Source organism: Sardina pilchardus, chromosome 20 (genome assembly GCF_963854185.1).
Source record: "Sardina pilchardus chromosome 20, fSarPil1.1, whole genome shotgun sequence".
NCBI classification, from domain to species: Eukaryota; Metazoa; Chordata; class Actinopteri; order Clupeiformes; family Clupeidae; genus Sardina; species Sardina pilchardus.
This window is the reverse complement of record NC_085013.1, coordinates 26105637-26133136: the sequence shown is the minus strand read 5'-3', so window position 1 is coordinate 26133136 and position 27500 is coordinate 26105637. Positions and strand designations below refer to the sequence as shown.

Sequence of the window (27500 nt, the reverse complement as noted above, 5' to 3'; positions counted from 1 at the left end):
TGCATGAGGCATGTTTGTACCCAGGTTTGAGCCCGTGTCCATATCCTCCATTTGCCAGAGGCTGGATCTTTAACCTTGTCACTTCTGCTTCCGCGCGTATATATCTTTCTTTTTAACATCTCAACCTTATGTGTGTAATCACCAGTGATGCAAACCCACACGCACACACACACACACACACACACACACACACACACACACACACACACACACACATGTACACACACATCTTTTCTTTTTTTACTTCGCAACCTTATGTGTGCTAATAGTTAATATTTATGTTGGGCCTCTCCACCTTGTTCTCTTCCACACTCCCCACCCCCAACTCTCTCTCTGTACACACACACACACACACACACACACACACACACACACACACATACACACACACACACGTTCACGTACGCACCCATGCATATAAACACACCCTCCCATACACATATTTACACACACATATGGACACACAAATACCCACACACACTTACTTGTACACATACACCTTGAATCTTACATACACAAACACACACACACACACACACACACACACACACACACACACACACACCTTACACACACAATCACACACACACACACACACACACACACACACACACACCTACACACACAGCACCTTCCCAGCAGCCTCCTCCCCAGGGTCACGTCCAGAGCTCAGGAGCCATCCAGCTGACCTGGGGTGCCCCCGACTCCCCGAACAGCAACGCGCTCACGTACCAGCTCCTCCGAGATGGACAGACCATACACACCATACACAGCCACTACCCCTTCGGTGAGTACACTCACACACACTCACACACATACAGTACATGTACACACACACACACACACACCTATGCACACACACACACACACACACTCACACACACATACAGTACATCGTTGTCTTTGTTCTTGTACTCTTGCACAATGACAAATAAAGTTGAATCTAGTCTAATCCAAAACATACACATACGCATACACATACACACAAACACACACACACACACACATGTTTAATGATTTTTATATATTTTTTAAATTATTATTGCTTTTTATATTTTCCTGATTTTCCAACGTTCCTTTTGTCATTTAATTCAGACTCAATGATATTTGAGGACGCCGGCTTGAGTCCGTACGAAGTGTACACCTACCAGCTGCTGACCAGCAACGTGCACGGCAACACCAGCAGCGTGGAGGTCAGCTACCGCACCCTGGCCACCGCCCCTCTGCAGGCCCACCTCCGGCTCCACCAGCAGGGCCGCGCCAAACCGCACAGCGCCTCCTTCAACTGGACGTCTCCGCGCAGCACCTCGGGCCCGCTGGAGCGCTTCGTCCTCAGCTCGTTGGACGAGCTGACCGGCGAGGAGCGCGTCCACTACGCCGGCCTGCAGACGGAGGCCACGGCCCGCGGCCTGACGCCGTTCACCCGCTACGCATTCTCCCTGCAGGCCTGCACCAGCGGCGGCTGCGGGCACAGCGACGGGGTCGCCGTGGTGACGGCGCAGATCCCGCCGCTGCACCAGGCGCCGCCCAGAGTCCGAGCGCTCGGGCCCGGCGAGGTGGAGGTGGAGTGGGACCCGCCCGCCCAGCCCAACGGTAAGAGCACCGGCACCATTGGGGCAGCCGTGGCCTACTGGTTAGGGTTTCGGGCTTGTGACTGGAGGGTTGGCGGTTCGATCCCCGACCAGTGCACGGCTGAAGTGCCCTTGAGCAAGGCACCTAACCCTTCACTGCTCCCAGAGCGCCACTGGTTGGGCAGGCAGCTCACTGCTCCGGGTTAATGTGTGATTCACCTCACTGTGTGTTCACTGTGTGCTGTGTGTGTTCACTAATTCGGTTAAATTGGGTTAAATGCAGAGAAACGAATTTCCCTCACGGGATCAAAAAAGTGTATATTCTATTCTATTCTATTCAGTAGCGCTCGTCTCAGGAGCAGCACTTGTCTCAGTGAGACCACTTCTGCCGTATTTTTATTTAGGAGAAACCCCTTTTAAACTCTCAAAAATGAATGTGTTGTTTTGAACACATCTCTGTGTCAGACATGGACAACACCGTTTTGTGTTGTTTTCAGCATATTGCTTTTGTTATTTGTTACACAATATGTGGTGAAAATAATACAGTTTGTGTATTAAGTGTAGAAAGTCTCACATTTGGCTAATTGATGGATGTTGCTGTAAATGTATACGGTACATGCCAGCAATAAACGGATATCATAGAAACATGTTGAAATAGTTGAATATCAACACTTTTGGGAAGGCGGTTGTTTTTTATTGAGACAGGACAGTTTTGAGACTGACAGGAAGCAAGTGGATGAGATGGGATGGGTTCAGGAAATGACCCGAACTCGAACTCTATTGTACCACAGCACCCCCCAAAATGAATGTATTTGGCATACTAGTCTATGTGAAGAGGTCTTAATGGTGTGGTGTCGTTCAAAATGCATTGGTCTCGCTGATCCAGTGTTCTTTTCAGATGAGTGAGTCAGCCATAGACGTCTGTGAAATGGCTGCTGTGCTTTCAACCGTATAACAGATGTCAGTACAAGATCTCCATGCAAGAGCTTGAGAAAACCCAAGCGTTTTTTAATCAAGGTCTTTTGTTTGTGTTGAAAAGGAAGGCGGCTCCTTCGCCAAAAGTTTTGCACAATGCTCAATGTCTAGTTGCTGGTGTCTGACTTTGCCGCGGCGTAACGATGTCAATGAGAAAGTGATCAAATAAATATTAAACGCTGGAAGAAAAGGGCCTCGGCTCTGTATCTAGATGAACAGTAATAGCTTTCCACATTGTGGTGCTCTGGTCTGTTGAAGGCCTTCGCCATGCTGCGTGAATGTTAAATTAATAGAATCACAAGAGAATTTTTAATTTGGGGGATGGTTGATTAGTACTTACGTTTATGCATTGTGTCCCTGGCCATTGTGGCGTAGCTGAGGCCTAGCGCTGTATATCAGTGTTATTTAATGGCTGTTATCATGGCTTTTCGGCCCACATTACTTCATTAACATGAGGCATTAGGAAAAAGCCCGCAGAGAATTCGCCAAATGCCTTTTGCTGCGCCATGATGTCTTTCAAGGATTCCACACCTCTTTTTTTTTTCACCCCCCTTTTTTTCACCCCCCTCACAATTTCAATCACGGAGACTAATAGTGTGTTATCAGTGGCTGGTCTTCAATTGAAAGCATCCATTGTAATCAAGTCTTAATTGAGTTCCTTTTCTCTGCATTTATCTGTTTCGGTGTGAATACCCCCCCCCACGCCCCCCCGTCTACCCCCTCCCCACCTCCTCCGCAGGTGTAATCATCAGGTATGAGCTCTTTCTGCGCGGACCGCTCCAGGCCCCAGACAATGACACCGTTGCCCCCCCTGCCGAGGAGAGAGTGTTCCTCAGCAGTGGTTGGCTGAACCCGCAGCCACTCATGCACTCGGCCAATGAGAACGTCCTGTCGCCGCCGCAGAGCGGGACAAACGTGTCGGGCCTGGAGCCTTTCTCCTGGTACGCGTTCAGAGTTCTCACGGTGAACATGGCCGGGAGTGTTCTGTCGGAGTGGACCCCCATACGCACGGCAGAGGATGGTGAGTTACTACACACACGCAGACTCACACCCAGACACACACACACACACACACAGACACAGACACACACACAGACACGCAGACTCACACCAATACACACACATACACACACAGACGTGCTGAGCAGACCAAAATGAGTGAGCACAGCACAAAAAACTGTTACTTCAAACACAAAACACATGGCACATTGTATAACATATAGCATGGATACCACTCATACCAATCATACACTCATGTTCTGAAGAACCTGGAACCAGACTGCACATAAAGTGCTTTGTGAGTATAAAACAGAAAATGGTGCCTGATCTGCGCCCTCTTGGTCATATCCTACACACCTGCCCGACAAAAGAGCAGTCCAAAAAGCCTTCTTACTTTTGTTTTGAACGTGTGTATGAAACAGAAAATGGTGCCGGTCTGCCATATTTGATTACATCTCTCCAGCCTCTCTTCTCACTGAGCACACGCTGCCCATGAATTGTGGTCGCTGACTACAGCAGCCGTTCCAACGCGGTGACACCTCACTGTCTTTCAGGCTTAGGCTCAACCCGTCTACTCTACAGTCCAGACGGTGCAGTTAGCCACATAACATCACAATCTGGACCAGGACCAGCTGGGACTCACGCCAGATCGGCTGCTACAGTACAGATCTCTCTCTCTCTCTCTCTCTCTCTCTGACCACATCACCACATCGCCACATCTCAGTCCAAAACCACACACTACGCAGATACTAGATAGCTGTCATGTCATGAGTGGTTTAGGCCAAAAATCCTGGCCATAACCACAGACTACAGTACACACAGCACTATGTACCAGTTCATGTCTTTATTCTGATCTCCGTTGAGACCCTCTCATAAAAATAAATACATTAACAAAAAAATGGGAAAAAAACTATAATAAACGAAATGCCCCTTTTGCTGTCTATTCCAAATTGTGAACACCCAGGCTAAATATTAAGCAGATCTGTCACCATGTTCTTGTCATTGCAAAACCACTTAGAGCTTCTTGTGCAAGTGTCAGTAAACAATAAGCACTGCAGTGCTAAACGCCTTCCCTCCTTTAATGCATTCTGGCCTTGTGATGCAGAGATGTGCTAGCTTCTATTTCTGTTTTTTAATATTGACAACCGCATTACGCCAGATCAACTGCTGCGCGTGGTTTCGGAGCATATTAAGGCCCCGTCGTGGTGAACAGTTTTTGACATTTCTTGGTCTCTCTTTGTTGGAAACATCTTGAGAAATCACCATCAGCAGACTAATAGCAGAGGGTTGAAGGGGGGGTCTTATCGCACCATTTAAATTCCAAAGAGATTATATGCATCATTAGTACAAAATTGTGCCCCAAACAATATTTAAAGCAGAGCCCTAATAACCATAAATTAGATTCCACCCTGCAAAATGTTGCTCCATTGCATGGGAAGAGCAAAAATCCATATCTCTCGTCTGTAAATGTATTAGTTTTGTCAATCTAATGTGAGCCCAGAAAATTCCTTTGGAGAATTGATTTTCAGTAGATGCTTATTAAGCTGCTAGATTTGGAGAGGCTACTGTTACACACACTCACACACACACACACACACACACACACACACACACACACACACACACACACACACATATATACGCAGACACAACACACACATACACAGCACACACACACAAACACACATACATACAGTACACACGCGCGCGCACACACACACACACACACACACACACACACACACACACACACGCACACATCCATACACACACAGACACACACAAGCAAACACGCACAGGCTCCGTGCTGGCTCTGCCAAAAAATGCAAACAAAATATTTGCATAAACATGCCTCATATTGTTTTTGTTGTTTCTCTCTTCCCACCACAAAGATGTTTCTCAGTCGAGGCTGTCTGTGTGTTGTCTGTGTTTGTGCCTTTTCCTCCCCAGCACAGCCCGTATGTAATCAGCCTTAGGAGAGACAGGCAGATAGAGACGCGCACCGCGCACGCACACACACACACACACACACACACACACACACACACACACACACACACACACACACACACACACACACACACACACACACAGCCACTGAGTCGGTCCACAGGGGGATTCAGCTGTTTTTGACACAAAGTGGGATAACCCAGTTAACCAGCAAACACAGGCTCATGTCTGGCTCGGGTCTGGCCCGGATCTGGCCCGGATCTGACTCTCGTCTCAGACTGCGCCAGACTTAGACACTGTTTGGGAGAAACTATTTGTTTGTCTCCATTAGGACTTTTATGCCATTTCCTTTGTGCACAGCTGGATTCAAAGTGCTTTTTGAACAGCTCCGTTTGTTTGTCAACAAAATGGGCTGAAGCAAACATTCTCAACAGCTGCTGCAGAGTCAGAGGAAGTGCCCAGGCCTTGTTTATCCCCCCAAAAATATTGTTTTTGTTTTGTTTTTCATCTGTTGGTGCCTGTAGGAAGCAACATTAAAACAGCAAGAGCTGTCCCTTTAATTATTTCCTAGAAAATAATGTATTTCAGAGCTTATCACCAGCCTCTGAAGAGGAAATTTCTTGTTTTGTCGCACCTGCCATGAGGTCTCTAGGCTGGTTCTCAAGGCTTGTTGCGCAACTGAATGTATCCAGTAATGTTTTACAGTAAGAGTGGATTTGGTTAATCTGTGGCTGGTCAGGGGTATCATGTGCATGTTGTGATGTGGGCAGGAGGTTTAACTGTGATCGTGCTGATGCATCTCTTGTACCCTCCTCTCCTCTCCTCTCCTCTCCTCTCCTTGGCAGTGCCCATGTACATGCCCCCTCCCCAGGTCACCCCCTTGACCTCCACCTCCCTCAAGGTCACCTGGAGGTCACCTCCGGACAAGGAGGCCCGGGGCAACGTGACAGAGTTCAGAGTCAGCATCCACCAGGAGCAGAGCGCTAACCCCTTTGCCCCGCCGGTCCTCACCAAGGTAGGCTGGCATCCGCCTCTCTCTCTCTCTCTCTCTCTCTCTCTCTCTCTCTCTCTCTCTCTCTCTCTCTCTTCTGCTTCTACTGTATCACTCTTTCTTTCTCTCTCTCCCTCTCACAACCATGCCCTCTGCAATTACTTCTTCTTCTTCTACTTCTTCTGCTCATCCTCAGCCGATAGTTCCTTCCTGTAAACACATATCCTACACACACACATACATAATACACACAAGGACACACACATTCACACACACACACACACACACACACACAGACACACATACACTGCACACACACACACACACACACACGCCACAAACACTGCACACACACACACAGACACACACACACACACACACACACACACACACACACACACACACACTCCTCTCCTTCCCAGCTGCTCCTAAACTGCCACAGTCATCCATCAATCCTCTCCCCAGTAGAGCCATGCACGGGTCCTTTTCTTTCGTGCTTGTTTTTATTTTTAAATTGCTTCTCCAAAATGATGTGCATTTGTATGGGCCTGGCCCCCCTGCAGGACAACTGCTCCCTGTAGGGAGGTGCAGGGTTAACATACATACAGCAGCAGCAGCAGCACAATGCATTCAGCAGCTGGCTGGGGAGCAGCCATGGAGCCCCTGGGAGAAACAAGGGGACTCCTGCATTCATGTGTCGTTTAGGCTGTTAGTTTGTTTGTTTGTTTTCGTGTGTGTGTGTGTGTGTGTGTGTGTGTGTGTGTGTTTGTGTGTTGTGTGTGTGTGTGTGTGTGTGTGTGTGTGTGTGTGTGTGTGTGTGTGTGTGTGTGTGTGTGTGTGTGTGTGTGTGTGTGTGTGTGTGTGGTTGTTTGTTTTATCTGGCTTTGTAGCTTTTATTTGTGCATACAGTCTAGTTTTCCTCCAAACTGCTGTTTGTTCAGATGGCAGTTCTGAGGCAGAAGGCACTGTGTGTGTGTGTGTGTGTGCTACATAACAGCACACACTATGGGCAAACTGTCCCTCTTACACTCCCAAATAGCAGAGCTCATTTTCTGCAGTCGTATAAGTAAGGGATAACGGCCGACGAGGTGACCGGTTCGATGGAAATAATGGCCAGGTGGAGGTCTAGAACTCCGGCGACGTGCGAAGCACGGAGACGGAGTTACCTCCGCCGTGCCATTATTTCCATCGAACCGGTCGACCTCGAAGGCCGTTATCCCGCTTATCTCCCGTTTGTATTCATAACCTGTATATTTAGAACATAGTTTTATTCCACCGTTGCGTCCGTTAACATCGCTAAAACTGTCTTGACTGTGGGACTACTTTCCGCCACATATCAACTTTCTACTTGCAGGACAAAACTGCCGTTACTAGTTCTAAATGGATAGTTGCTATGGCCAAAAGCCAGTCGTTAGTTCTAAATGGCTGGTTGCTACGGCCAAAAGCCAGTCGTTAGTTCTATCTCTGCCGTTGTCAAGCGGGCATTTCCCAGGATTCTGATTAACTTTAACTTTGAAAGATCGCTACTTTTATAGCCTACATGGCATCCAACTAGCTACAATCCACCTCCGTCATATGCTACAATGTTACTATGGTTCTGCACGTCTGTATTTCAGCTTGGATGCAACGTGACAGTTCATTTAAACTTCGCAACGAGTTTGGCGAATTAATATTCAAGTGTGATACGGGAACTACTTCGAAGGTAGCAGGTTATACGAAGTTAATGGCCACCCCATTAGCCAATCAGAGAAGAGAATTCCATTGTTGAGGGAGATAATATTATATTATAATGCTCAGTGACTGTTATACTGTATGTACCATTGCAATATAACGTTACCCTCTTTAGCTATACTACTATATCATTATGTTTAGTCAGTAGTATAATATTAATATGTAAGGGATAATGTATAGAACGCCGGTCATTATCGGAAAATAATTCCCGACAGGACGGACAGAACCCCGACGCGCAGCGGAGGGGTTTTGCTTCGTCCTGAAGGGAATTATTTTCAGATAATGACCGGCGTTCTATACATTATCGCGCTTATTATATGGCTACTTGCCAAAACGAGAAAATCAACTTATCTCAATGTGTCTTTAGCAATGACTTGGCTACCGTTTCGTGGCTTCCGCAACAACTAGCGGAGTGAACCCGTTGCCATTGGCAGCGGTCATTATACCTTCGGAGCGGTCAATATGCAGATATAACGGACCGGTAGAACGTTGAGAGGCCCATTCAAAGTGAATGGGAGCTCCATCAACATTCTAGAGAGCCATATAATAAATATATATATATATGTGTGTGTGTGTGTGTGTGTGTGTGTGTGTGTGTGTGTGAGTGTGTGTGTGTGTGTGTATATATATATATATATATATATATATATAGAGTATTATAATATTACGCTCACTCAGTGTCTCCACTAATATATCATGGCGTTGAGAGGGCCACTGAAAGAGATGTGGGTATAGTGTGCGATCAGTAGCGGATCGGAGCCGCATCAGGTCCAGATCCTTCTGCGGGTCATCTCCTATCTCAGCAGGCTTATTAATGCTGTCATCCTCCCTCCGTATCAGAATCACCTTTTCTCTTCAACACCACGCCAATTTTTCAAGGATATTTTATGAGCCGACGTTTCCTTTACAATTCGCCCTTTTAATTGGATTTCATTATCTTCCTCCTTAATTAGGCTGATAAGTCGCCGTTAACACACAAAAAAAAGAACAGAAAAAAATATAAAATTATATATATATATATATATATATATATATATATATATATATATATATATAATTTTTAACACACCGCTATCCTGCAGATATGCTCCTCTTCTTCTTCTCTTCCTCTTTTTTTCAAATAAATATGTCAAGTCAGCCATCCGTGGAAGGGTAGGTCTAGTGGGGGATGATCTGTGCTCTCTTGTGTGTTTGTGTGATGTCTCTCTCTCTCTCTATCTCTCTTTCTGTCTCTCTTTCTGTCTCTCTCTCTATCTCTATCTCTGTCTTCTCATCTCTCCACATCTCCCTCTTTTTCTTCCCTTCTCCCCCCTCCCTTCTTCTCTCTCTCTCTCTCTCCCCTCTCCCTCCTTCTCTCTTTCTTTCTCCCCATCTCCCCCCTTCTCTCTCTCTTTCTCTCTCCATCCCTTCTCCCCTCCCGCTCTTTCTCTACCTGCTTCTGTGCCGACTTGCTGTGTGTGTGTTGTGGGCTCGTGTGCCGTTGCTGCGGTCGAGCGGTCGGTCGGTTGGTCAGTGAAGAGTGATGGTGGAGGCCGGAGTATGGAGCAGGCCCTTGAGAGGTCCACTAGCGGAGGCGGAGGCGGAGGTGGTGTTGGGGGTGGTGGTGGTGGTGGTGTTGGCTGGACGGACGCAGGAGTAGATTGCGCTGCCCGTAGTGGAGTTGCTGTGTGCCTCGCCTTCTCTTGAGTAATGGCCGGTCAGCAGTTTAAATTTATCTCTGGTCCATGTTTTCCTTGGGCCGCTTGTGCTCGCGCTCGCGTTCGCGCTGGCGCACGTGTGTCACCTGGGAGGTGGAGACTGGGGAGAAATGAAGGGCCTAAGAATACTGGACCTCCAGTTTTGGGTCACCGTGCTGTCTGTACAAGGGGATGGCCATCCGTCCTGAGATATGGTTCAGGCTGTGTGTGTGTGTGTGTGTGTGTGTGTGTGTGTGTGTGTGTGTGTGTTGTGTGTTGTGTGTTTACACTCCATATAGCAATATGCACACTCTATATATAAAGATAGTGTGTGTATGTGTCGTGTGTGTGTGTGTGTATATGTGAGTGTGTGTGTGTGTGTGTGTGTGTGTGTGTGTGTGTTTCTGTGCATGTGTATATATGTGTGTGTGTGTGTGTGTGTGTGTGTGTGTGTGTGTGTGTGTAGGTGTGTGTTTCTGTGCATGTGTATTTCCGTGCACCTCTGTAAGTGTGTGTTCTCTTGACAGGTGCTGTACACAGCTTCAGCGTCCGAGCGGAGCTACACTGCAGTCGGACTGCAGCCGTACCGCGTGTACAACTTCACCGTCACCCTCTGCAACGCACTGGGCTGTGTGTCCAGCGACCATGCCAGAGGGCGCACCTTGCCCGCAGGTAACACACACACACACACACACACACACACACACACACACACACACCCACCCTCAAACAAACAGTCCAATCAACACACCAAACAAATCAAACGAAGTTATAACACACTACACACTTTACCTGCAGGTAACTCACCAAACACAGTGAAATCATATCAACACTTCACAGTCAAGTCAAATTAAGTTGTGTTATAAAATAGTTTATATCAGCTCAATCCACAGTCACCAATTTAAATGAATGGACATTTGAAAATGTGTTTATATTTTTCATTTCAGCAAATCAACCGCTGCAGTGTAATATTGCTTATAACATACCAAACAGTCATTACTAAAAAGAAAAAAATCAAAGTGAGTCAACTCAGTATATCAAATCAAACAGTATTGTCAAGTTATGTATAACCACTTCTCCCTCTAGAAGAAAACCAACAAATCAAGCTTTTTTAAAATAGTTTTGCAAATTATGTGACGGTCTGAGTAAGCTTAGGCTATAAATAAAGCAATAGCAGCCACCAAGGCAAACAGCAAAACGCGTTATCATCTAGTTGCTCTTCTTGACAGCAATATTTTGGTTTGGTGGTGGTCTTATTAAATTAATGGATGGATCCCACTTCTGTGTATCGGACTATTCTGAAATTTCAGAGGTGCGTTCAAGTTCTTTTAACTGAGGTGAACATTTGCATGACGTGAACTGATAAATATGAAAGATTTTGTGTTAACATTTTATCTCAATGGTTACTCTCCATCCAACTGCGGAAAACTGCCTCCTTCAAATTGTTTCCTCGACGTACAAGGTCTCCGTCAAACATTCCCCCTCAAACACCAGACAGAGTTTTGCCTGATTTAGTTGGGTTAATTTGATTATATATTACTATATGTTCGGTTTAGTCGAAATTGTGTCAGCGCTTTACTCTTTGTTTGGAGCACTATGAAAAGTAAAGGCAAGGCCTAGTAAGGTAATGAATTTCACCTTACATGTGTATAGGAGAGAGAGAAGAGAAACAAAGAGAGCGAGAGAGAGAGAGAGAGAGAGAGAGAGAGAGAGAGAGAAATTTGTCGAGCAGAAATAGTCTAGGATCTAATTAGGAGTTTAAATCGGGACATACAGTATGTTTTGTCCTAGACAGGGCTGCTGAATGGCTGTTAATTTTCCTTTTAATATTAATGGAGAGACCGTAATGGGTTGTGTCCGTCATGCACCTCTGTCACGTTGTTTAAAGCCAAGCCCGAAGTTGTTGAGGGACGTGTGAGTGACAAACAGCCTTTAATTGCACCACTTGACTCAAGGTATGCCTTAACGTGAGTAGAACTGTGGGCAAAATTAGAATCAAATTGGAGTGAATGTTACGTCTTGCCCTTTCGATCCCAGTCACTGTTCCAATTATACCCTTAATCTCATAGGGGCAAAGCCATATGGATAACTTATTCATTTAATGTCAAGATAACTTTAAAATTGTTGTTAGTATGACACTTCACACCATGCTTGCGATCTAAAAGCACCCTTACACAATAGGTGGGATAAATCAAACAATAATGCACAGCTAAATAAACATACAGTAGGTAAGGCAGGGGCATTGTTTTGGAAGGGAAGGCAGGAATTATGCCATTGTCCTCTCAGGCCTCTGGTCACCCTATAACGTCCTTAAAGCTGTCCTGTCCAAAGGGATTGGTCAGCTGTAGCTTATAGATATCAGGCTGGGCTAGTGGTCTGTACTGGTTTACATACAGTACAGTATACAGTATGAGTTTATTATCTAGCTATTGCCTTAATGCATTTCTTGTTCAGGAGTGTTTTGAGTACTTTGTGTAGTTTTTGTTCTAATGCACTGTGCAGTCTGCATATTATCCTATTGTCTTGTTTGGGAGTGCGTTGAATCTTTTTCAACGTTGCGTGTAGCTGTTGTTCAAATGCACGTGTTGTTTGGCAGTGTGTTATGTATGGGTTGGATGATTTCTTTAAGAAGCGTTAGCTGGTGCTGGCTGTGTGATCAGGCCCCTTTTTCCCCCCCTTTGCTGGGTGTTTGGTTTGGTCGTCGTCCATCCTGAGAGATTCGTCTGGCGCGGTGGCTGCCACAGCAGGCTGTCGGGCAGAGTGACATATCTCACTCCTTATCTCCTCGGCCGTGTCCAGCAAGTGGCCCTGCATTAGAGGGACGGGGATGGTCGCGGTAGGGTTGTGTGTGTGTGTGTGTGTGTGTGTGTGTGTGTGTGTGTGTGTGTGTGTGTGTGTGTGTGTGTGTGTGTGTGTGTGTGTGTGGCGTTGGGGGGGTAGCACGCTCTCACGTACGTTTGACACCTCATCTCTCCCTCAAATCTTCATTCTTTCGTTTATTTATCTTTTACATTTGTCTTTTTCTCCTCCCCCCCTGCCCGTCACCCTTATTCCCATTGCTTGTAGACATTTCTAACCCCCACCACCCACCACCCCCACACCCCCCCAGTCTCCTTACCACAATTGCTTAACGGCTCCGAGCCATCTCTCAGCCAGCGCTGCCGGCACGCGTGCCGTGCAGTACTTCATTTGTGGCGTAACCAGGGGAAATTCATTGTGCGGCAGTAAAAACAATTTACTGTTAATTACAAGGAGAAAAATGTGCCGTAGCACAGCCCCGCGATTGCCATGAATCACGGAGCACTCCCGGAGATTTATAACGAATATGTAAGTAGGATGAATTAGCAAGGTTTAATAACAGAGACACAAATCACACAGACTTCAAGGGACTTTAATTGATACAGTGGAGAGTGATGGGCATGAATCACTCAGCGCCTCGGCAGTGGAGGAACATATGGTCACCTCAATATGCTGCATCTTAAAGTGCTGGGGATGTCATTGGCTGGTCCAGATGGCAGGGAATGTACTGCTCTGGGTTTTTGGAGGGTTTCTTAGATTTATTGTGTGTGTGTGTGTGTATGTGTGTGTGTATGTGTGTGTTAGTTATGTTTATTTGTGATATCGTTATTTTTTTTGTAACTTGAGTGCAAAAGACATATATTTAGCAACCAGAAAAATATTTGGTTAGTTTTTTGATCTATTAATGGACTTAATGTTTTGTTTTGTTTTGTTTCTGGTTGCAAGGGTTTTGTCACCTGGAACATTGTTTTAGAAAAAGGTTTAGATTTTTAATCATCAGATTTTTTCTTACCTTGACTCCCGCTACTTCAATGACCGAACATTTTGCGTTTGTTCTTCTGTCGTCTTCCCATGCAAAACACAATGCAAATTTATGCCAGGCCTTGCTGCAATTGTTAAAATAACAGATGGTTTGCATTTTTCTTCCTTTATTTTCCACACTTAGAGCCACACACGGTCTTCATCTGGGCTACCCGGATTATGCTTTTTATTACAACCTATTTGGAGACAAACTCCGTGTAGCCCCGCATGCAAACAAGCCGACAAACAAACAAATACAACCTGTTTGCCGGAGCGTTCGACGCGACACCCCCCCATTAGCGCGCTCCTCTTCCTGCACCTCTGCCAGAGTTTAATGTTGATGATCGCAATTTATGCCATCCTTCCTCTGCTTTTATTACACTCTGTATACACAATGCACATCACTATAATATCGACGCGCCATTAGGCGGCATTACCATCTGTTCAGACGGGGTAGTTGGCATCTGCCTCCCCTCTGAAAATCATATCATATTCTTCTAAATACCCTCTCAGCCGCCCAGAATGAACTGTGTGGAGGCCGGCTTTAGTGCGGAATAACATGCAGCTTAATAATTATGGCATGTGTACAACTTTCCTTTGAAGTCCCAAAGGAGAACTCAGGCATATGCAAACACAAGTGGGATGAGTCGTGCTAGCGTCAGACCTGAATGTGCCGAGGCTCTTTATTTGTGTGCAAAGCTGCCCTCGGCGTGCAGATGTGAGGAAACTAATGTCTGTAAACAGTTTGTTAGCAAAGAAAATGACATGTGCATCTCCAGAGAGAGATGTAGGGCTCAGTTGTTTTTCTTCCCATTCTCTGTCTCTTTATTGTTTACCTTAGCGGAAGTAATGAAATTCTTGAGAAATACTGACAAAAAAAGAGATTGAGACACATTGTAGGTAATGAATATGAGAATGAAACAGCGTCCCATAAATCCTTTGTTGAGTTATAGCGAGCCTGAGTAAATGTTTATGCGATGGCGAGTGTTATTTTTTAAGTGTACATATTTTCTTAGCCCAGTTGTCCCTCTGCAGCCTGTCTTCTCTGGCTTGTTAACAGCGCTGATGAGACCTCAGGCTTGATTGTGGAAGACTGCAGCATTTTAATACGAGAGACACAGAAGGTATCGATCCGCGCGGAAACGCGAACAGCTAATCAGGAGTTGATGTAATGTTTTATGTATATTACATCCATAAAGACAAGCTGTACAAGTGTATTCCGCCTGTACACATCTCATTGACTTGAACTGTGGCATGCATATTTCTCTCTGAAGGGGGGGCGGGGTGGGGAGGGTTCGACAATTATGCGTAAATCAATACTTTTTCCTGTTCCTGAAATAAGTATTATAGTGCATTTTAAAAGGCTGAGACCTGCTGGCTCATAAAAAATGTCAAGCGCCATGGAAACAGTAAACACTTACAGGCAGGTCCCTAGACAGCGGCTGATGCCGGCCCAGACCCGCGGCGCGTGCCAAAGGCAGCTGTCATGCGGGCAGTAATTTGTACCAGTCATAACCAGCTTATGCAGTGTATTCATTAGTATGATGTAGGCCATATAAACCTCTTTGTTTTGACTGGGAACCAAGCATTAGCACTGATGGTAGAAGGGAGAAAAAGGAGGAAAAGAAACATTAAAAGCTTTTATGAAATTAGATTAAATACAAAACCAGATTATCTAGGTAGTGAAGTACCGCCAATATTTGCATTATCTATGCAGAACGATCCGGTAACTAAATCTTGCGTCGAAGGAAAAGCAGAATATACCCTCAGAAAGGCCATGTTTATATAAAATTAACATGCTACCACATTGTTGGTTATCTTTGCCATAATAGCGTGTGTTCATGCATGTCGATAAACTCATTAGTGCTTCAAACCTTTAGCCAGCCGTGTCTATAACAAAGTCCCTCTACTCTAGGCCAGGAACACTGACTATTCCAATGGTATAATGGCAAATATAGGCATATTGTCAGTCAGATGTCGTCTTTGCCAGCTCTATGTTTTAAGGCGAAAACGATAAATGTCTGCCGCAAACTTCACACAAATCCCATTAAATCAGCTGGGGGAATTTTAAATGATATCAGAGTTTCAATTATATGGACTCAAGTGATATTGATTGTGTGTAATTTATGTCACGCGTGGGGAGACGGGCTCGGGGAAGACAACACGTCCATTTGCCATTTAGTAGTTTTATTAGTTCACTTCCTGGAGATAGTCTCGCGGCGAGAGTGGACCAAATGCACATAGGAGGTGTCACGGCGGGTAATTTACTCTCCTTTGGCATATATGAGTCTCCCATTTAGCCCATTACCGCACCACACGCGGATCTGTGGGATGACTATAAACTTACTTTTCTTCTCACTCACTCTCTCTTCTATCTATCTGTCTCTCTCTCTCCCCCCCTCTCTCCCTCTATCTCTCCATCTCTTCCTGCCCATCTTCTGTGATCTATCCGTTTTCTATCCATCTCCCCCCCCCCCCTCCCCCCCCTCTCTCCCTCTCATCCTCGCTCTTCTACGCTGATAGCTCCGGCAGGTTTGAGTCGTCCTAAATTAACGGCGCTGAATATGACAGCGATGGCCGTCTCCTGGGCGCCTCCGCGGGAGATGAACGGGCCGCCGCCCCTCTACCAGCTGGAGAGGACGGACGTGTCTCTCTCCGACCCCCACGACCCCGTCGTCAGGGGCATCCGGTTCCCTGGACACGGCTACTTCAGGTTCCCCAACTCCACGCTCCCCGTGAACACAGACTTCACAGGTATGGACACAGACACGCACACACACACACACACACGCACACACACATACACAGAAACACACACACACACACGCATGCACGCACGCACACACACACACACACACACACACACACACACACACACACACACACACACACACACAAGCACACACACATACACACAGACACACAGACACGCACGCACACACACATACACACAAATACACACACACACACACACACACGCAGGCACACACACATACACACAGACACACAGACACACACACACGCACGCACGCACACATACACACAAATACACACACACACACAGAAACACACCCACACACACAAACATACAAAGTATGGAAAAGCCCATGCAAACCTACTGTAGATATCTGTGCAAATTGCTATTTGAAGAGGTTATTGTTGCCATGCCATTATTGCTATGTATCGCTACGCTATGTGACCCTTACCATACCTTTTAGAGCACCATTTCAATTGTGTGCTATTGATTCACAAAAGGGAAGCGAGATTGTGCAAGCCTCTTGAAGGCCTATATGATCAAGGCCCAACGAGCTGCCCACATAGAAGTGATAGCGTTCAAGTGATCCTGTATGTTTCTGAATGCCTTTAGCATTGATGTGGCCCTGCATGTTTATGTGTATATTTACATTGAAAACAACTAGCGTGAATGTGTAAGTGTATAGGCTCAAGTGGTGCTCAAACACAAGTGGTGGTGCTGAAGTGAGCCTGGCAGTCTGTGAACACCGTATACTTACAATGAAAGCACCCTGACTGTTTTTGAGTGTGTTTATATTGAAGTAGTCCTGTGCAATTGTTGTGCATGTGGAGGTATTGGGTTGGTTTTTTTGCTGCCTATTGGCCTGTGTGTTTGTTCACAGTGATCTCTGAGGCCTGGGGTAATAGGGAAGAGCTCCCGATCTGTTTGTTCCTCCTCTTCATGTCTACTTACTTTTAGACTTATCTTTCCCCCCTCCTCGACGCGCATTACAGCCGGCAAAATTAATGACTTTCCAGATTAGACAAAGGGCAATTATATTTTTGTTTACAAATATAATTGGGGAATTGGACTCCAAATGAAAACAGGTTCTGGTTCATCTGCTGATGCAAAAATCTCTCCGCCTGCCATTTGTTTAAATTATGTACATTTTAATTGTGTTTAATGTTTATTAGGAGACTCCGCTTTAGAGCCTCCCATTGGTCAGTCGCAAATGTTTTGTTTGGGGTCCTGGATATGAGATTATCTTCACAAAATCACAGACGTGGAAGGCCCTGATTGAAGTAGCTTTAGTGCCTGGAACGCAAACACTTTGGACAGTCTAGGTTAGACTCAAAAGAATGCTATTCACGTGTAGTCTTTTCCTCCACTTACTCTAGTCCCCATATTTCATGCCATTGGCCATTGTATGAGTCAACTTGGGCAGGTTATTGTAAAGATTACAGATGAACTACAGTAGTTCTCAAGCACACTGACTCACTGCTACCCTAGTTAAAACGACCGGAACATGGTGTGTGTGTGTGTTTTATCTTATGTTAAACTCAGCTTGGTGTATTAATGTTCGAAATGTCACAGACCAGTGTCTGCCTGCGTGTGACTTATGTATCATTTATTTGTCAAATAAGGCCTTTTACCCCACGCTCATTATTGCGGCTGTCATGCCACTCCCGAATGAAGATGAAAACGTACAATTTCAGGTCTTCTGGTGTGTAACACGTGGCCCCAAAATATCAAAGGGAGCCGACTTTATTTGTAGTAAAAAGAGCCAATTAGCGGATCCTCCCTTAGAAGTCGGGGGACATTAAATTGCCTTTTTAAGGATCGTGCATATAAATGGGTAACCCTTGCTGACCTTGCAATTGGAGCAAATGAATGGCTATTTCCCCCCCTAACTCTATTAACATTTAGTACTGCAATTTCCAGTTTTTTTCCTTAAATAATGACAAACGGATAAATCTTTATAAATCAAGCCCCAACTTGAGTTGAGCTCGCGTCCTAATTGATCAATGGTCGCAGTCAAAGCAGAGAGCTCGTCCTTGGGCTTGGTGTGGATTATAAATGGCCACCAACTAATGAAGGAGGGAGAGGCCCACTGGAGAGTAGTCACCCAACACCTGCAGGCTCCTCAGCCCATCCTGCCCTGCACCTACAAACACACACACACACACATGCCCGCACACACACATGCGCACACACACACACACACACACACACACACACACACACACACACGACATGGAGAGTGTAACTACTTAGTGTACCTGTGTGTATGTTTGTGTGTGTGTGCGTGTGTGTGTGTGTGTTTGTGTGCGTGTGTGTGTTTGTACAGTATGTGTGTGTGTGCCTGTGTGTGTGTGTGTGTGTGAGAGAGAGAGAGAGAGAAAGAGAGAGAGAGAGAGAGAGAGAGAGATTTGTGTGTTGTTGTTACTCTAAAAGTCAATGCCTGTGTGTGGTCTCACCCTAGCCAGTGTGTGCTAGGACAAAGGGTTCAGTTCAGGTTTCTTAGAGAAAGAGGCTCTGTTACTGAAGCGAGGGGTGTAAACAGAGGCTTTGGAGGAACAGTGGGATACCTATGATGCGATAGAACACCTTTTGGAAGAACACCGTGCCCTGCTCTGAAAGGGTCTGTTCTTTTCCTCATTTTAAGCCAGGGTTTACATGCTGCGTAAAAGGTACTTTTTCAAGTGCACAAAGACACACACACACACACACACACACACACGCACACACACATACAGACACACACACACACACACACACACACACACACACACACACACACACACAGGTCTATACAGCTTTGCCAGCCTAATTGTTCTAGTGTGTGTGTGTGTGTTTTCTCTCAGTGATAAGGGAGATGGTAATGTGATTAGCTTGATTTTTTAAAAAGCACATCTTCTTCCATTCTCTTTGTATATTTTAAACAGTGTCTCACTGAGAATGGTGTCTCTCACAGTATATTTTTAAGATAATGAAATCAAGAAATGAAAAATAGAAAAGAAGCAGAAAAAGAGAGGAATAATTCCTAAGGACCACATGCTATTGTAGCGAGAAATGTTAAATGATACAAATTATTTTCCTAATTAATATGATTGATTGTCAAATGGCTTCAGTGAGTGGAAAGTAGAGGAAAACTTTGTACAGACATCATTAGTTTTTCCCCATTTAAAGATTAATCATGAAAAGCCCTGGCTCTTTAATTCTGTAATTTGTATATGTAATGAGCTGCTACAGAATCTATGACCGTAATTAGCATTTCCTGAAAACTCATTAATACGCAACAGCTTGATTAATGCAGCAATAAGGCTAACATGACTGAAGTTATTCAGGTTATGTTCCAAGCAGATTATATTCAAACTGCCCTGTTTGGTTTACATATGGGGAATATGACAGTTTTTTGCCAACAAATAATATCAGACTAATTGATGTACAATTGTTTGTTTCATTATTTTTTTCCCCACACAAAGCCAGTTGTAGCTCTAAAACTAGGATGGTGCTCTCTGAGAAATTATTAGATTTAATTTCCAAAACACCACAGATCAATAACAAATCAACAAGCGGTTGTGTACATATCAAATACTATTTTTAGAATGTAGACTGGCTTGATTTCATATGATACACTTTGTTTAGATTGAGTTAAGCATGAGACTTGACTGATTAGGTTCTGGTTTGTAATGAAGACCTCACTAGGAGGATGAGGTTTCTTAGCACTGACATCCAAAGTAAAAATAGTCTATCTCAATGCTCAGTCTGACACACAGTACCTGCCTCCTGCTTTGTGTGTGTGTGTGTGTGTGTGTGTGTGTGTGTGTGTGTGTTTCTCTGTCTATGTCTGTGTCTGTCTGTCAGTGAGGGTTCCTGGTCTCCCCTACAGGCCTCACAACCTAAGGGGTGAAGTCATTCAGTCCCATTTGCCATTTGTCATGCACACACACACACACACACACACACACACACACACTCCCCATCAGGAAAGACCAGAGAGATTAGAGGCCAGTGTGTGTGTGTGTGTGTCTATGTGTTTGTGTGTGTGAGAGTCTGTTTCTGATGACGCAGAGCTAGATAGCTTCTCTCCCAACACACACACACACACACACACACATACACACACACACCACACACACACCACATCCACCGGGGCCTTAAATCCCAGCGCGGTGCCCCCTTGTCTCTCCCCATTCCGGACGTCCGTCTCTCATAATGGACCGGGCCGGCCTGATGGATGTGAAGCCGTTGTCAGAAAAGAGCTGATCACCCCCAGGGATCACAGCTGTTTCTGCTGAGGCTACAACTTCTGATCCATGTCGCCGTGCCGACGTGCCGCCCCTCAAAGCGTCCGTCGCCGAGGAGACCCTCATAATTGTCACGAGCGTCCGCCGGGCCACTCCATCTCCGGTCAGCTCGCAGTAATGCACTGTGTCCACTCCGTGTCGAGTCGACAGTCTGCTCTGCTCAATCTCCACCGCGGCCCCGGTCAACAGTCAGTCATGGTGAATGTCCACTCCAGATTCAGTCGGGGGCTCAGCCATGCGGAACTGTTCCAGGGTTCCGCGGTTCATGCCAGCTAGTAAACATTCTTCCCGTTCCCATGGCTATGGAGAGACACTCACAGGCACTGCACACCCTCATCTACACCCTCCTCTACATCATCTTCTGCAACCTCCTCTACACCTTCTTTTGCACCCTCTAATACACCTTTTTTCTACACCTTCTATACCATCTACACCTTCTGCACCTTCTATATCTATTCCTACACCTTCTTCTACTACACCTTCTACACCTTCTAATACAACTTCTCCTACACCCTCTTCTACACCTTCTAATACAACTTCTCCTACACCTTCTACACCCTCTACACCTTCTTATATTCCACACCTTTAATTCTCCAACAGATCTTGTCTGATGTATGAATGTACAGTTCCTCTGCTATAATGCATGCACAATTCTACAATTAATGAATATATACATACATATATGTATGAAGTGCTAGTGTTAATATGCGGTTTACAGTATTACTTCTCTTTGGACAAAAACATCTGCCAAATACCATAAACATAAACAGTACACAACTCTTTTGCTATTTTGTTAAGAAAAAAGTTTCTTTGTACACAAAAGGAATAATTGTTGAAATGCACCTCCTGCAGAGAAAAGAGGAAAGCACTGCCCCATTCCCTGAATTTTTTGGAGCCGATCTGAGATCCCATTCCATCTGCACGAGCATCTCAGAATTCCGTGAGCATCCCCCGCTATCTGGCGGCAGGATCTGAGGCACATAGAGATTGATAACGGACTCTTCCTGCAGGGGTGTATGGGCAAGGTCAGCCAAGGTCAGCCAGCCCGGAGACCCGCTTCTCTAAAAGCTCCTCTTGCCAAGATCGATTAACTTAAGCAGTCCACAGCTGAGCGCATGTCTGCTTCGAGAGTCCTCAAAAATCTTCCGCCGAATAAACAAAGATGGAGAGGCCTGTTAGTTCTGAGTGGCGTGGCGCTGCTGTGGTGTGGTGTGTTCCGCGAGCGTTCCGTATTGGACATGAGAGTCGGAGCGTTGTTAAAGGAGCACTCGCATTAAAGTTGGGTCTACTGGGACCAGCTCGTCTGGCCTGCACAGGGGGATTGCTCACTCAGTCAGACTAGAACCAGTCTAAGCACTCTGCCTCACACACACACACACACACACACACACACACATCAGACGCATTCACACACACACACACACATGCACACACACATATGCATAGACACAGACACACACACGCACACACAAACACATACTTTACATACACACACAGAAGCACACACAGTCCCAGACACACATCACACAAACTGACACACAGGCATGTGCACACTTCACCAGACCACACATCATCATGCACAGACATACGTATGCACGCACACACGCACACACACACACACACACACACACACACACACACACACACACACACACACACACACACACAAAAACACATGGATGCACACACAGAGACACATACACACACAAACACTCTCTCACAGACACACACACACACACACACACACACACATGCTGTTCGTTTAACTCCCCTAAAGCCTGTTGCTGTTTCATCTGGCTGTTTACACACCTCACTCACATCCTGCCTCCCTCTCTCTCTCTCTCTCTCTCTCTGTCTCTCTCTCTCTCTCTCTCTTCTCTCTCCTTTCTTTTCTCACCCTGTGGACACTGCAGTCCATCAGCAGGGCATCTGTCTGGATCTGGCTCCGTGTTTATTTCACACACACAGCCACACTCAGGGGCTCGTGTTGGATCACAGGCTCCTAATTCAAGGGCAGATATTTTAATAGTGTTGATAATGCAGCCTCTTGCTCTGCTGTTCTGCAAAGGGATTATAGAAAGTGGAGCATGCTGCCGGTGCATTTGCTGAGGTTCTGTGTTCTGAGGGCTGTGTGTACATTCCTGTGTATCTGTGCATTCCTCTATGAGGGAGGAAAGATGATCCCAGTATTTCTTTACTCTGGGTTTTAAAAATCTTCATCAGCCTGAAATGCACTATGGTTTTATGGTATAATACTTCACAGGTCAAACCGTGTGTGTGTGTGTATGTGTGCGTGTGTGTGTGTGTGTGTCTATATTCATGTGTGTGTGTGTGTGTGTGTGTGTGGGTGTGTGTGGGTGTGTGTGTATGTGTTTGTGTGTGTGTGTAGGTCTGCAGCTGAGTTTCCGCACCAGAGCTCTGAATGGACTGATACTGTGTGCACTGTCACCTGGCGACCAAGAAGAGTATGTGGCTCTGCAGATCCAAAATGGCCGCCCCTTCTTCCTGTTCGACCCACAGGTATGGCATTATCACTTATTAAACAGAATCAATGCTCTCTGACTTCATGTACCTCTTTATTTATGATTTGCTGCTGAATAACATGGCATATGGGAATTGGTGATTTTTTTTTTTCATGTTTTGAAGTATATAAGCGTTTGTTTTTTTTATGTTTAAAATGATCATTGATGGATCATTTTAAAACTGGGTTGCTTTGTGTAGAGTGCCTGACAAGTGCCATTGCTTTGGCTTTAGCTGCTGTGGATCGTAAAGGAGCTGGTGTGCTGATATGAAAGGAGATGTGAGTGTGTGTGTGTGTGTGTGTGTGTGTGTGTGTGTGTGTGTGTGGTTGTTTTGTGTTAACACAGCCATCACAGCGCCCAGAAAGCTCCATGGACCAGAGCGCGCTGCAGCCCAGCCTCATTATTGCTTTTGCTGTAATTGCTGTTTGATTCTACTGAATGCTGCGACTGGGTAGAAACAGCAAAAAAAGATAAGCGCCGGCACTAATACGCCAATCGCTCTTAATTTTCGCTGTGAAATTTAGAATCAACATTGTTATTTAAAGAGGGAAATAATTACTTTGTTGTTACATAAACTCAATCTGTGGCTATTTTTTTTTTTTTTTTTACTCTCTCGCTCTGTCTCGCTCTCTCTCTCTCTCTCATTCTTTCTTTTGGGATCCGGAAAAACTTTCAAACTGTGGCAGTGTTTGAATTGGAGTCCAATTAACTTGTTACCCGCAGACATTCGGTGGCGATAGTGGGAGCATACTAATTAAGCTAGAGCCCCAAGTTTGCACAGAGGGCCCAGCCAATTGCTCGGTGATGATGAAAGCAATCATGAAAGATGATTTCATTCGAGTGTCCAACGACCACCACCGACGATCTCTCCCCTCCAATACTGAAGTGCCAAATACTGCCATTTTCCCCTCATTGACAAACACACTTTGTGGAGGGGGGCTAGTTTGATAATTATAACTAAAAGAGGTGTCATGGCCAATTAATACCCCTGATAGCGAGCCCATTAGTTGCCTCCATTAGTGACTCCAACAATTCTAATGGGATTAGCGCCGTGGGATGCTAATTGGGCGTAACACAGGAGGCTGCTAGTTTTTGCCCCGCTTTCTCCCTCGTTTTTTTTCTAATGATGAAATTAATGAGCATTTTATGAAACGCTGCCTCATGAAAGAGCATTTAGTTACTGTAAAGGCTGTCACAAATGATGCCCAACTTCACCAAGGCCACACACACACACACACACACACACACACACACACACACACACACACACACATACTCACCAATCACTCACTCAAGCGTGCAGACGTATGTGTTAGCACGCATACACATCCACACATATGTGTTCCGCAAAACACATACACACACATCCACATTACAAACACATGTCCACAAACAATATGTGTATGCAGATACACATGCACACACACACATACACACACACACACACACACACACACACACACACACACGGACACACACACGGACAGACTCATAGCATACTTCCCCTACATTGTTTCTATCAGTGGAATCAGCAGGAGTGGGCGTTGAGCTCTCTGTATAAAGAGCAGTTGGGCCCAGGGGCATGATTAGTAAAATCAGCACCATGGACAGTTCCCAGCACACTTAAAACACACACCCACACACGCACACACTTAAAACACACACTCAAAACACACACGCACACACACATATGCACTCAAAACACACACACACACACACACACACACACACACACACCACACCTACACACTCTTAGAACACACACATTAACTAGCAAAAGAGGCCAATATTTAAAGCACACCACATGTTGATTAGCTGTTGAAGAGCTCTGCTTTTCTGCTCATGTGAAAATGTACCGGGCACATCCAAAATCCACTCAGTCGCTAGCTCGATAGCATGAAACACATTACAGCACACACATAGAAACAATAGCAGACAAAACATATTTATTTGTTAACTTTGCATTTAATGGGATTTATCAATATCATGTTAACTGTTCACACAAAACTAGCTAAGATAGTTAGATAAGATTAACAGAAGATTTACTCATATATTTATAAGCATGCATGCTCCAGAGAATAAAGGCAGTTAAAGATATTATAGATGCTTGGATGTTAAATAACACAAGACGGATTTGACAAGAGCAGTATGAAATAGAGGTGAGAAAGAATGACACTGTGAGACTCAGAGTGAGAGGGAAAGAGAGAGAGCGAGAGAGAGAGAGAGAGAGAGAGATAGAGACAGATTCATGGGTGCCAAATACCATTCTGCTCTTGCTGCAGCATACTCAACATTCACAATCTGCATTGAGAAGGCTGTGATAGGTGGGGCAAATGATTCAATCTGGAGTCAGAGGCGTCATTTGCTTTTTCTTGAACAAGGATCTCTCACCCCATCCACTCACACTCCAAGCAGATGAATGTGGTATTTTTTTCACACGCAGCAAATGCTCCTTTTGACCTCTGTTATAATAAAAAGACATGTCTAAAGTACTCCGTGTATATTTATATTGTCTCTCTGGTGTCTCTGTAAAAGTGTTTCTGTAAAATATTTTAATATGCAGTGGCAGAGTGTGTTTTGATATGTCAGTGTTTCATTTGAGCCCGGGCGGTAAGCGGAAATGATAACGCAGGGTAATTTTCTGGTAACGTTGATGCATGAAGTCGACACGTTTTTATTTTTTTATTTTTTTCCCCTCCTAGTAAATATCCCCTGGCGTTTACCACTGCTCAGTGGTACTTTCTGCAAACAGTTGATAAATACCGCCAAGCTGCGAAAACACAAATGTATATAGACGCTGTTATGGGTCCCCTGCCTCGGCCAGAGATGAATGTCTCACTTAAGCAAACTAAGTACACCCAGCTCAGCCCATTCAACATATGTGCACTCTAAGAAATCCAATTCACTGAAAGGCGTCATAAGGTTACTCTGCACACAAGGAGCCGTATGTTTCACCATGCTGTGTTGTGTGTGTGTGTGTGTGTGTGTGTGTGTGTGTGTGTGTGTGTGTGTGTGTGTGTGTGTGTGTGTGTGTGTGTGTGTGTGTGTGTGTGTGTGTGTGTGTGTGTGTGTGTGTGTGTGTGTGTGTGTGTGTGTGTGTGTGTGTGTGTGTGTGTGTGTGTGTGTGTGTGTGTGTGTGTGTGTGTGTGTGTGTGTGAGTGAGTGAGTGAGTGTGGTGTGTGGGTGTGGTGTGTGTGTGTGTATGTATACTGTGTGTGTGTGTGTGTGTGTGTGTGGTAGCTCTATTATTTGACCATCTGACAGGGCCAGGAGTATGTCTTCATCAGAGCGCTCCCCGTCACAAACAGACATGAATCCATTAAAAACAATCTGTTGCTCAACTTTATTCCACAATCGGCATGATTTATCAATACACACAGTAGGTCTTAAGGTTTGGACAGAAAGGAGACGGTTGTTTAATTTTTGGTGGCACGTTTGTGTTGATATTTGGCTAAACGGTTGTAATTTTTGATGAATCTAGAATGCAGGCAGTGTGGAGGCGGTGGATAATTAAAGTGTCCTCTCCTAAAAGAGGCAGATGGCTGAGTGTGCTGGGGAAGCTTTTTTGGGACGCTGACAGAATTGATCTCCCATTCTAAAGGCATCTTAATGAAACTAAGGATGGGGAGAGTGAGGAAGAGATATGGAACGAGAGAGAGAGAGAGAGAGAGAGAGAAGATAGACACAGAGAGATAAAGGGGAAAAAAGAGAGAGAAAAGAAAAAAAGGATAGACATTGACAGAAAGAGAGGACAAATATATTGAGAATAGAGGAGACAAAGACATCCAGAGAGAAAGGGAGCGAGTGATAAGAGAGAGAGAGAGAGAGATGAAGAGAGAAATATAGAGAGAGAGAGAGAGAGAGAGAGAGAGAGAGAGAGAGAGAGAGAGAGAGACAGAGACAGAGAGGCCCATCTCTCCCTGTGTTGTCTCCGGGGCTGTTAACAAGCCCCTCCACACGGGGCAGTAAACATATCACAGCTCCGAGTTACCTTGGCATTCATACATATATCGATTCCATCATTAAATCTTCATCACAAAGCAGCGATGGGATACTTTGTGTCGTGGAGATGCTTCCACTGCAAAGTGCCCACCCCGCCTGTTAAGAGCACGCCGCCCAGGCTGATGTCATATTTTAGCAGGAGAGGGAGATGGCCTCTAGCACGCTCGAACACACACACACACACACACACACACACATACATACACACACACACACACAA

General features: G+C 45.3%; 1 protein-coding gene across 1 annotated transcript in view; it reads left to right on the top strand.

Moving 5' to 3' along the window:
- ush2a (Usher syndrome 2A (autosomal recessive, mild)) overlaps nucleotides 1-27500 on the top strand; it is a 303780-nt gene that overhangs the window by 64237 nt on the left and 212043 nt on the right. Inside the window, exons 15-21 of the mRNA XM_062522184.1 lie at nucleotides 629-787; nucleotides 1096-1593; nucleotides 3286-3567; nucleotides 6341-6510; nucleotides 10421-10565; nucleotides 16236-16466; nucleotides 23146-23276. Of these exons, the coding sequence (XP_062378168.1) occupies nucleotides 629-787; nucleotides 1096-1593; nucleotides 3286-3567; nucleotides 6341-6510; nucleotides 10421-10565; nucleotides 16236-16466; nucleotides 23146-23276 (1616 nt within the window). The remainder of the gene's footprint in view (nucleotides 1-628; nucleotides 788-1095; nucleotides 1594-3285; nucleotides 3568-6340; nucleotides 6511-10420; nucleotides 10566-16235; nucleotides 16467-23145; nucleotides 23277-27500) is intronic.